Source organism: Gossypium raimondii, chromosome 3 (assembly GCF_025698545.1).
Source record: "Gossypium raimondii isolate GPD5lz chromosome 3, ASM2569854v1, whole genome shotgun sequence".
Taxonomy (NCBI): Eukaryota; Viridiplantae; Streptophyta; class Magnoliopsida; order Malvales; family Malvaceae; genus Gossypium; species Gossypium raimondii.
Genome location: NC_068567.1, coordinates 49,262,020 through 49,272,251, shown reverse-complemented (window position 1 = coordinate 49,272,251; position 10,232 = coordinate 49,262,020). Strand labels below are relative to the sequence as shown.

General features: G+C 34.9%; 2 protein-coding genes across 2 annotated transcripts; one reads left to right on the top strand and one right to left on the bottom strand.

Moving 5' to 3' along the window:
- Positions 1-1,820: 1,820 nt before the first annotated feature.
- Positions 1,821-5,475, top strand: LOC105794555 (two-component response regulator ARR11). Its single transcript, XM_012623791.2, has 5 exons — positions 1,821-2,176; positions 3,026-3,178; positions 3,297-3,683; positions 3,827-3,903; positions 4,238-5,475. The coding sequence occupies exons 1-5, from the start codon at positions 2,041-2,043 to the stop codon at positions 5,204-5,206; spliced, it is 1,722 nt and encodes a 573-aa protein (XP_012479245.1). The 5' UTR covers positions 1,821-2,040; the 3' UTR covers positions 5,207-5,475.
- A 259-nt stretch (positions 5,476-5,734) lies between these two features.
- On the bottom strand, positions 5,735-9,860 carry LOC105794554 (protein WVD2-like 4). Its single transcript, XM_012623790.2, has 9 exons — positions 9,469-9,860; positions 8,471-9,028; positions 7,786-8,388; positions 7,491-7,549; positions 7,339-7,404; positions 6,963-7,065; positions 6,801-6,872; positions 6,460-6,570; positions 5,735-6,206 (listed from the first exon to the last, which is right to left on the bottom strand). Exons 1-9 carry the CDS (start codon positions 9,535-9,537, stop codon positions 5,925-5,927), a joined length of 1,923 nt encoding a protein of 640 aa, XP_012479244.1. The 5' UTR covers positions 9,538-9,860; the 3' UTR covers positions 5,735-5,924.
- Between the last annotated feature and the right edge of the window lie 372 nt (positions 9,861-10,232).

Here is a 10,232-nt window from a genome sequence, read left to right as displayed (position 1 = left end):
TATTAATTTTTATAAAGAACTTATGCAATAATACTTTATAGAATAATATAAAAATATAAAAGATGAAAAAATATAAAGAAATTTTGTTTCTCAACTTTTGATGTATTTTTGGTGTACCAAACAAATGAATTTTGATTCCGAGTTCCTATGTTCTTCATTAAGACATAACTATTCAAATGAATAGACACATCTTTTAACAATAAACATAACTATTCAATATATATTTATTTGAATAATTATGACATTTTGTTATTAATTAAGTGATATAGCGGTTGATAACAAGAGTTAACTCATCACTAGGACAATGACAACTTTTGTTAAAAACTAAGTAATGTAATTTTTATATCCTTGTAACATTTCATTTACAACCGTTGGAACATTATAAATATTTTAAAAATATTTCAACATTTAATATATTGCTAGTGGAAAATTTTAATATTCAAAATATTCCCAAACTTCTATTTTTTAAAAATATTTTTATGATGTGAATTTTTAATAATATGCATGGAGTTAAAATTTTTCCACCCATAATGTTTCGAACATGATTTTTTAAAAGTTTTTAACTAACATAAAATTTAGGATTGAATTTGATGTAACAAATTATTTGAATAAGTTAGGAAAAGACAAATAAAATAATATTATAAGAGAAAAGTAATACATCAATAAAGTTAAATAAGTAGTTTAGTATTTTAGAAAAAGATACATTTTCATCCATTGATTTCACCCAAAGGTGTAGGTGTTGAGGTCTATTTTAATGCTTAAATTTATTTCATGTCAAATTATGATTGTTAAATTCTACATGGATATGAGCACCCCGTTTGGAAAAATATGATAGGCTCAAAACTTTCATATTGCTTTATCAAATTAACTATATCTCCAACTACAAACCTTGAAATTAGGTTATTCAAAAACTGTTTAGAAAAGATCTTGTATCGAAATTAGGTATAAGATCTTGTATCGAAATTGTAGAGCTTTGAGTTCTCTTTGAAATAGTTTTTGAATCACCTGACTTCAAAGTTTGTAGCTCAAGATATGATCATTTTTGTAAAGTAGTACAATTCCGTAAAAAGAGTTCGACCTTAATTGTTGAGTTTCTCAAGCAGTGAAATTTTTTAAACTCTAAAAATAGGTTTAAGAGATTAATAAGTATACTTAATTGATATTTTAAAAAACAAATAATATATAAACAAGACACTTGCCAATCTCAGAGTTTAAAAAAAAACTCCATCACCTTAGTATCAATTAATATTTTTTTAATTTGATTATATAAAAGATCAAATTTACAATTTTTTTGTTAAAGGATTGAGATAAAATATAAAACATTAAGGGTTTATGTGCTAGGGTTTATGCTAATTTAAAAAAAATTAAATTATTAATTTCTTAAAAGGCTATCCGTTCATGCTTATTTATATTTATGCTTATGTTAAGTACAAGTTGATATCGCCATTTGGGCACCAACTCAATTAGAAAAATATTAAAATATTTTTTATATGCAAAGTAAAGTATATTATTATGAAAGTGATTTTATCATTTTATATAAAATCAATAAAATGAATCATAATAAGATTTGAATATGTGATATATTGATCTTTAAGCATTTAACTTTACCGACATCTTTGCTTTTAAGAGTAAAGTCAGTAAATTTTCATAAGTTTTCATTTTGAGAATCGAAACATACAATTATTATTTTGTCATATTTTATGGAGAAAATTAAAATTTATTATTGACTAAGTGATTATTTTAGTTTAATTTTAATATATTTAAATATTAGTTTTTTCAATTAAAACCGAATCCGAGCGATGGGAAAGAGAAATGGTTCAAAATTACCGGGAATCTCTGCCTTAAAAACCCACTTCCTTCATTCTTCTCTTCTTCTTTTTTAAAACCCACTCCCATTTCTTCTTCTCTGTCCCTTCTGCCTTTTAAGTGCCTTTCCATTTCTCTTTCTCTTACGCTTCCAATCTACCTGTTTTCTACCCTTTCAATCCTTACAACAAAACCATATCAAAGAAACCAACCACCTCCCCCAAAAAGAAAAACATGGTGCTCGCCGAAAGTGGCTTCTCTTCTCCTCGAAACGATGCTTTTCCTGCCGGCCTCCGGGTTCTCGTCGTCGATGATGATCCCACCTGGCTCAAAATCCTTGAAAAGATGCTCAAGAAGTGTTCTTATGAAGGTTTACTTATCCTTCTTCTATCTTTTTTTACTTGCAAACCAACTTTACTTTGTTACTGTTACTCATACATGGGGCACTAGTTTCTTTTGTTTTCATTTTAGTGCACTGTTCATTGGCTGTTGCTTTCTCTTGGGTTTGTCGTATAAATAAACTGTTCGTTTTTCGACTTTGGTTTTTTTGTTTGATTAAGGTTGATAACATTTCAGCTTCTGTTTTTGCTGTTTATGGAAAAAGCCGATCATATATGGTTATTATCAAGTATTGAATATGTTATGATATTCAAGCTTTTTTCAAGTTGCAAAAGGTTGAGTGGGTAAGTTTGATCATCACTGTCATAGAACTGTGGGGGAGAAAAAAGAAGTGAAATTCTGCTATCTTTGTGATATTGGATAATGAAATTGGACGGATTCAATTGAAAAGCATGCCTTCTACTACTTTCTATTGTCGTTATATCTTTTCATCTCAGTTCTTTTTGGTTTAATCATCTTGCAAAAATGGAGGTTATTGATGGGCTTATATGATTAGACTCAGCCAGACTTCTTTTTGACAAAGTTTTCATGGCTTTAGGGATGAAAAAGATATTTTCTTTTCTAAAGGCTTGTTGTGGGTGCAAAGTGTTGATTCTGGCATCATTTTGAACTTATTTTCTAATTCATTGGATATTGGGTGCACAAAACACAAATTTGTTTAAAACCGTTGTTTTAAAAGGTTACCAAAGATGTGACGTAGTGGAGGTTTTGTTATTGATGCATAGGCTTTGCATCTAAGTCCATGATTTTTTTCTGGAAATATCAAACATATTTTTCATACTATCCTGACATTCTTTTTGTGGTGCTTTCCCTGTTCCAGTGACTACATGTTGCCTTGCACGAGAAGCTCTGAACTTGCTTCGCGAAAGGAAGGATGGTTACGACATTGTAATCAGTGATGTTAACATGCCTGACATGGATGGCTTTAAACTTCTCGAACACGTTGGGCTGGAAATGGACTTACCTGTGATTAGTCAGTTCTTTACCGTGACATACGAACCTTTGTTTTAAACATTGTTATTGCTCTGTTTTTCTTTTCAATTTCAGTATAATCAACATCTGACAAGCTCCATTTGTGTAAAACATCACAGTGATGTCTGTCGATGGGGAGACCAGCAGAGTGATGAAGGGTGTCCAGCATGGTGCTTGTGATTACCTTCTTAAGCCTATAAGAATGAAAGAGCTTCGCAATATATGGCAGCATGTGTTCAGGAAGAAGATACATGAGGTGAGAGACATTGAAAGTCTTGAAGGTTTTGAAAGTATTCAGATGACTAGAAGTGGCTATGATCTGTTTGATGATGGGCACTTCCTCAGTGGAGACGATACAACTTCGGGAAGGAAAAGAAAAGATGCTGATAACAAGCATGACGATCGAGAGCTCAGTGATCCTTCTTCTACCAAGAAAGCAAGGGTTGTTTGGACTGTTGACCTTCACCAAAAATTTGTCAAAGCCGTAAATCAGATCGGATTTGACAGTAAGTATATTTTCAAGCTTTTGGTTCTAAAGGGATCTCTTGATCAACATCAAGAAGTAGCCATCTATGTAATATGTATCTCTTTCAATGATATGGCTATAGTTTCTAATTATATTTGTCAACATCTCATATTTGTTTGACAGAAGTTGGACCTAAGAAAATACTCGACTTGATGAATGTACCATGGTTGACAAGAGAAAACGTCGCCAGTCACTTGCAGGTAAATACCTCCCACTTGATTTCCCTCATGATACTGCCATATTTCTTTGAAAAGAACAGCAAAACAACTGTTAATTAACGTTTTGTCATATATTTTTGGTATAAAAAAGCTGTGGTCTATTTTAAGTTTTGGGTTAATCAAGAAATGGATGAAGACAATGGGTTTCAATGTTCTTAAGCTTTCGGAATCTATAATCAATGATACAAGAATTGTCCATAACTTGCTTATATGTTTGCAGGAAAAGAAATGTTCTAATCAGTTGAAAGAAAGAGATTTTAATTGTCAACAATCTAAGACTGTTTAGATTCTGATCGAGAAAAGTACTCTTGTGCAGAAATACCGACTCTATTTGAGTAGGTTGCAGAAGGAGAGTGATATCAAGAATTCATTTATAGGAATGAAGCATTCAGATCTGCCTTCAAAAGATTCGACTGCCAGTTTCGGTCCCCATAAAGCGATGAACATGATACCAGATGATGTGCCAAATGGTACCTATAGTTTTTCAGCAAGTAACTCGCTAGCTCAGAATGTGGATCTCAAAGGTCAAGGTGATCTAAAAGGAATTACTTCAGCTCCTGTGGCAGAGCCCAAAGGAGCTTTGTCTATAGATATTCATGATTCCCATGAAGCCAAAAGCACACAGATGAGCTTTGATCATTCCCTTGGATCAGTTGATTCAGCTGTAAGCTTTGCGTCATTCAATTCCACTACCCCATTGCAGTATCCGTGGACTGAAATTCCCGAGATTCAGTTCAAACAAGAGTGTGAACCCTTGCACTTAGAAAATGGCTTCAGCCAACTACCACTGCCTGGACCTTCCATGATTGAAAATGAGGCTAACCGAAGCAGAATTGAAGTTAAGCCTTTGCTTGATGAGTGTAGAAGCAATTTCGTCGAGCATTTAGGTCCAGTTGGTGCAGAAGACTTGTTTCCAATTCAAAGCAAAAGCCAATCGCTGAATAATCAAGTTTTTGACCTGATTTCTGCTACTAAATCAAGCATGAAAACTCAGGATGTGGGTCTGAACTACCTTGCTGACTCGGAATTTGCACTGCGGAACCTGAATGCAAGCGGTGTAGGAGTACCTTTAGCAACATTGTCTGAGGACTTACAAATCTGTTGGCTTCAAGGTGATTGTTATCCCATGAATTATGGTCTCCAGGATTTGGAGTGTTCCACGTATGACAATCCAGGACTGATGGCTGAAACTCCATTTCACTTGTACGATGTACTAAGGTTTGACCACGAGCATCTCTTTGATCCTACAGAATATTATGCAATCGATCAAGGGTTGTTTGCATAACATGAAGTTGTCTTCGGTGAATGATCTTTTTTTATATCAGGTAATATCTATAAGTGGAGTACTTCAAATTTATGGACAGGATGCCATTTTCATAAGCAGTTTGGACTTGGGTGTTTAAACATGTATAAATACAAGTGATAAAACATAATAATTTTGCTGCTATTTTCTAACCTGGGATATGTATCTTAATGCTGTATTAATATGCATGTATGCTAGTCACATCACATGTGAACTTTGGTTCAAGAAAGGATATAATTTCTTCTCTTTTATTTTTGCCTTCTATCCTTTGGTTCATCTTTTGGGGGTATTTGCATTTTTTTTCAATATCCTAATCAAAATATTATTTAATGTCGCAAAAAACAGATAGGATATTTGCAGCCATACAAATCGGCACTATCTGCCATCCTAGGAAGGGGGCCATTGACATTATTTTGTGGAGATGAGTCTCAAGGCTCTTTTAACTGATTTTGGGATGGAATTAAACAGCTTAGGGTTAGATTTAGCATGTAAACCTATCACCATCCAGACTACATAAAAGGCCAGGACTTTATATGCAGATTGATAGCCAAAGTTCTTCACAAAATTGTACTTAGGATTGATGTGGAATTTTGCAGTACAGAGAAAATACAAACTCCTCTCTGATATCTTCCCTGATGTAAATTCTATCTTTCATTGTATTTCATTTTCTGTAATTTTTATTACTAAAGGAACTAAAAAGTCATCGGTCACACCCACCACCGTGGACCGACCCCCCATTTTCATGCTTGTATGAAATACTCCTTTTGCCAACTGAAAGCTGGATATTTGGGGAGGCGTTTTCATGCCTGTTCTTTGGCAATGAGGTCCTTGAACAAGTTGTCCTGTTATTTTTCATTGATCCATTCTTAGAGCTTTCGGCCTTAATCGAAGGCCTCCTTGGATGTATAGAGTTTGCATCTTGCACTGTGCTGGGAGATGGCTTCCTTCCAGATTGTGGTGATTGAGGCCAATTTGACGTGATCTGCAAGGCATAATTTACTGTTTAATGGAGAACACAAGCTATAATCACCTTGGAAAACATAGAACATCATCCGATGGGAAGATCGGGACCGAGTTAAGTCTGCCTCTACACCTACTGAATTGACAATCTAACTCATGATTAAGCTGTTCAAGAAACAAGGCAAGCATCGTAATTTGATGCATGCTTAATTCCATTATATCATTATCAACAATGCATCAAAAGAATGTTGGTTAAGAGTTAGGAGAAAAGGAACCTTCTTAACGTAATTGCTTAAGAACTGTGATCCATGGCATGAATCTTCATTCAATCTAGCTTTCACATCAGTGCTTTGCCGGAGTTTGTTCAGTTCATTCTTTGCTTTCTCCTGCATATCAGGCCATAAACCGGTTTCACATGCAAAGAAACAAACGAGTATTCATAACATGCATGTTCACACGCACAGACCAAGCATACATGCATCAACTCAGGCAACTCATTCAAATTGATTACTGAAGTAGTTCACATCTCTGCAATTTAGGAGCTTCGACTAGGGAACTGCAGGGTTTCATCAATTACACTTGTGCTAACATCCTAATAAGGTTGTCTGATTTGTACCTTTGATTTTTTTAGCATTTGTGATTTTTCTGCTTCCTTTGAGATCATTTTGTCTTCTAGCTTCTTAAAGAACTGGCATGGAGCAAGCAAGGAAACACTAAGCTTGGTACAATTTGAAACTATGGCAATTAAAGCACGAGGAAAAGTAATAGTAAGACTTGCCTCCTTCCGTTTTGCCACCCTTTCTTCGCTCCTGAAACTAAATGGAGCAGAATTAATAGTACATCTTGTACTGGTTCCACTTGCATTTGAAGATTTCGAGCAGCTGCCACAATTCAACACAGAACACAGTTACAATGTTCATATAGGACAGCAACTTCAGCAATTAGGTCAATAGTATCTGAGACCTGATCTGTAATGTAAACCCGAGAAAAAGGAACATAAAGAAGCCATTGCACTTTGAAACTAAATGGTGCACAATACAGAATACTGAACTTTTGGTAGTTTCACGAACAAAGAAAGTATACTAACTTTATTAGTTTTTCAGACATCCCTAGTTTGCAAAACATATAAAAGGATAAATAGAAAAAGCTCTTACCTGGAGAGGGATGGCCATCTCCCATCTCCTGTTGCTGAAACTGACTTATTGAGAACTGATGTAGTTCTGCAGATATAAATCTAATTATGTCAGCAAAATGAAAGCCAACTTAGACAAATTGTCAACAAAGACATTTCGGGAGCGAAGATTACCTTCTATCTCGTGCCTGAACAACCTTGGAAGCATGCTTTAAACCCCCATAAACGGATGCCTGCAGTTTGTGAATGAAACTTATCTTAATCATTAAAAAGTCTAGACCAAGTACCCTCTAAAATTATTTTAAATAAAAAATGTATACTCAACAATATTGCCATTTTCACTTTCTGAACACCATAACTATGTTATTTTGGCATCCACTCCAGAAAATATCCAACAGTATTTCAGTACATGCAGTTGCCTTTAATGTGCAAATGGAACAGCAAATGAATGATGTGACAAAGAAATTACCCTGGTTGGAGCTTCTAGTGGAGTCGAACTTTCTCTGGAAATCTTAGGTGATGTCTTATTGGTTTCACCAGCATGCGGAGTAAAATTCATTGACATATGAAGGGATTTTTGAGCTATTCTCCTCTGCTCGTTTGGGTCTAATGCAGGCTTCTTATTAATATGAGCATGGTTATTTCCTATTCTTGAAGTTGTTTGTTTGGGTACTATGCCACGATTGGATAACTTCGAAGTGGAATTCGACCGTCTTTTTTCACTTGATGGAGCTAAATTCTCTTGATCAGCAGATTTCTTCAATGCCCTGGTTGGTGTTTGTGTTGGAGTTGAACTATCTCTTAAAATTCTTAGTGATGTTTTATTAGTTTTACCAGCACTGGAAGCAACATTAATTGACATGTGGAGCGAGTTCGGAATTGTTTTCTTCTTGTCATTTGAGTTTCCAGCGGATTTGGCAACATTAGCATCACTCTTGGCTTGTGCTGAAGCCATTCGTTTAGAAGGATGTAATGGAAGTTTGGATGTTCTACTAGGAACTGATGACTTTAACAAAGAATTTGTTCGCTTTTTCTTGCTTGATGAAGTTGAGTTCTTTGGATCAGCACAATCCTACAGTGCTCCATAATGAGGATAAACATAAACACTAGATCAAAAGGAAGAATAAAAGCAAAACTGGTTAAACAGACATTACCTTAGGGAGAATCTTTGGGGTTGCCATAATCTTGCTAAGGATGTCACCATTTTCGAAAGCCTCCGAATTCTCACCCTGGTCACATTTCCCCATATTCACATCTTCTTCCATCACTGCCAGACTTTGCTCCGCATCGGTAATATCGATATTTTCTCTTACAACACTAAGATTGCCTGCATCTACACCAGCAGTATTAATTATCTCAGCATCGGAAATATTTTTCTCCGGCTGATCTGCACTCAAAGATGCATCTGAATTGGCTAAATCCGTATTTGACAAAGGGTCAACCGAAGCTGCATTTATAGTTCCCATTTGAGATGCATCATTGGTGACAACATTGGCTTGCTCAAGCAAAGCCGCAGCTCTCATTGCGGCTCTTCTCTTGTAATGAGCTTCAAAGAAAGCTTTCTTTTGAGCAACAGATCCTGGTTTTGAAAACTTTTCCACTTCTTCCAAGTAACGGTTGTGAGAAAATGTTGACCATTTCTCCCATGCCAGCGGTTCCGACATGAATCTGCCGAAAGATATTGATTCTGTGAGAGCACGAATGGGGTTACCCTGTGATTCAAAATCCACCATCAGTTTCCTGACTCGAAAACAAAGAAGGAAAAAGAAAAGAAGAAGCTTGAAGCTTGTTAGAAACTTGCATCCCTTATTGACACTTCCATTCTTTAACACAAAGATTGAAGGGAAAATGAAAAAAAAAAAAAAAACCCAGCATAATCAGAAAACTTTCTAGGGGAAATCATTCGAATGTCAAGCTATCATAGTATGCTATGTTTGGTTCCCGAGAAACTGAAAGGAAACAGCCATTAAGAGCCCTAATTTTTTAATCCAGACCTCCAGTGAGAACCCGTTTTCCCCATAACCCCAGCGACCAAAACAAGAGTAAGTAAAACAAAACAACTGAATCACGAGAATCCATTTAAGCAAAAAAGAAAAGAAAAAAAATCATTTCTTTTGTCCGTGAAGTTTCAAGCTTTGTTCACAAAACTGACCTCTTTAACTTGGCGAGAAATATCTGCAGGATTAGAAAATGATCTTACAAGACAAGCAGATTCCTCCATTTCTTAAGAAAAAAATCTATTCTTCTCTAGTTTCCTTCTCTCTTCTTCTTGCTGTTGTCGTTGAGCTTTTGATTCACAGTCACTCACTCTGCTAGTAAAAAACAAAATGAAGGCCACCAAAGATAGGCTCCCGCTCTTCAAATCTAGCCGTTGTTGTTTTTGGAACAGTAGAGTTACGGTAATGGGTCCATTTCAATGTCCAAACTCAAGGCTACAATGGGTTTAGCTGAGATGCGTAAGAAAAGAAAGCTCCTTTTCTTTGTTGTTTGCCTTTAAAGGTTGGGTCTTTTTGCAATGTTCGTAGGAGTATGTGGATCTGATCTGATAAATGAATCGGGTCCCCTATTTGTTGAAATTTAAAAGCTCCCCAACGTCTACTTCCTTTTTTTTTTTTTCTTTACAAATGATTATTGCTAGTTGATGATATTGGTTCCACTTCAATCTTATTTTATTTTATTAATTTTTTCAAATGCATTTAATTCGGTTTAGTTTGATTTGTAGTCTACAAATTAAAAAAAAAACATAATTATTTGAATTGAATAAAATAAGTATATTTATGTTTAATTTAGTGACAAAAAGAACTATAAAAATTATATTTAATAAAATAAATATGATCCTAATATGGTTAGGGTTGGAGCCCATATTTTAAGTATTAGATTTACAAAATCTGGAAAGCATTTATTAAATTACTCTAA

Bases quoted from the DNA above. Each gene is read 5' to 3' on its own strand.
- LOC105794555 (XM_012623791.2), top strand. From the start codon at position 2,041: ATGGTGCTCGCCGAAAGTGGCTTCTCTTCTCCTCGAAACGATGCTTTT. The intron at 3,179-3,296 runs GTCAGTTCTTTA...AAAACATCACAG, and splicing joins AATGGACTTACCTGTGATTA to TGATGTCTGTCGATGGGGAG. The intron at 3,684-3,826 runs GTAAGTATATTT...TTTGTTTGACAG, and splicing joins AAATCAGATCGGATTTGACA to AAGTTGGACCTAAGAAAATA.
- LOC105794554 (XM_012623790.2), bottom strand. From the start codon at position 9,537: ATGGAGGAATCTGCTTGTCTTGTAAGATCATTTTCTAATCCTGCAGAT. The intron at 7,066-7,338 runs GTAAGAGCTTTT...GAATTGTGGCAG, and splicing joins AGATGGCCATCCCTCTCCAG to CTGCTCGAAATCTTCAAATG. The intron at 6,207-6,459 runs GTTCCTTTTCTC...TATGCCTTGCAG, and splicing joins TAAGCAATTACGTTAAGAAG to ATCACGTCAAATTGGCCTCA.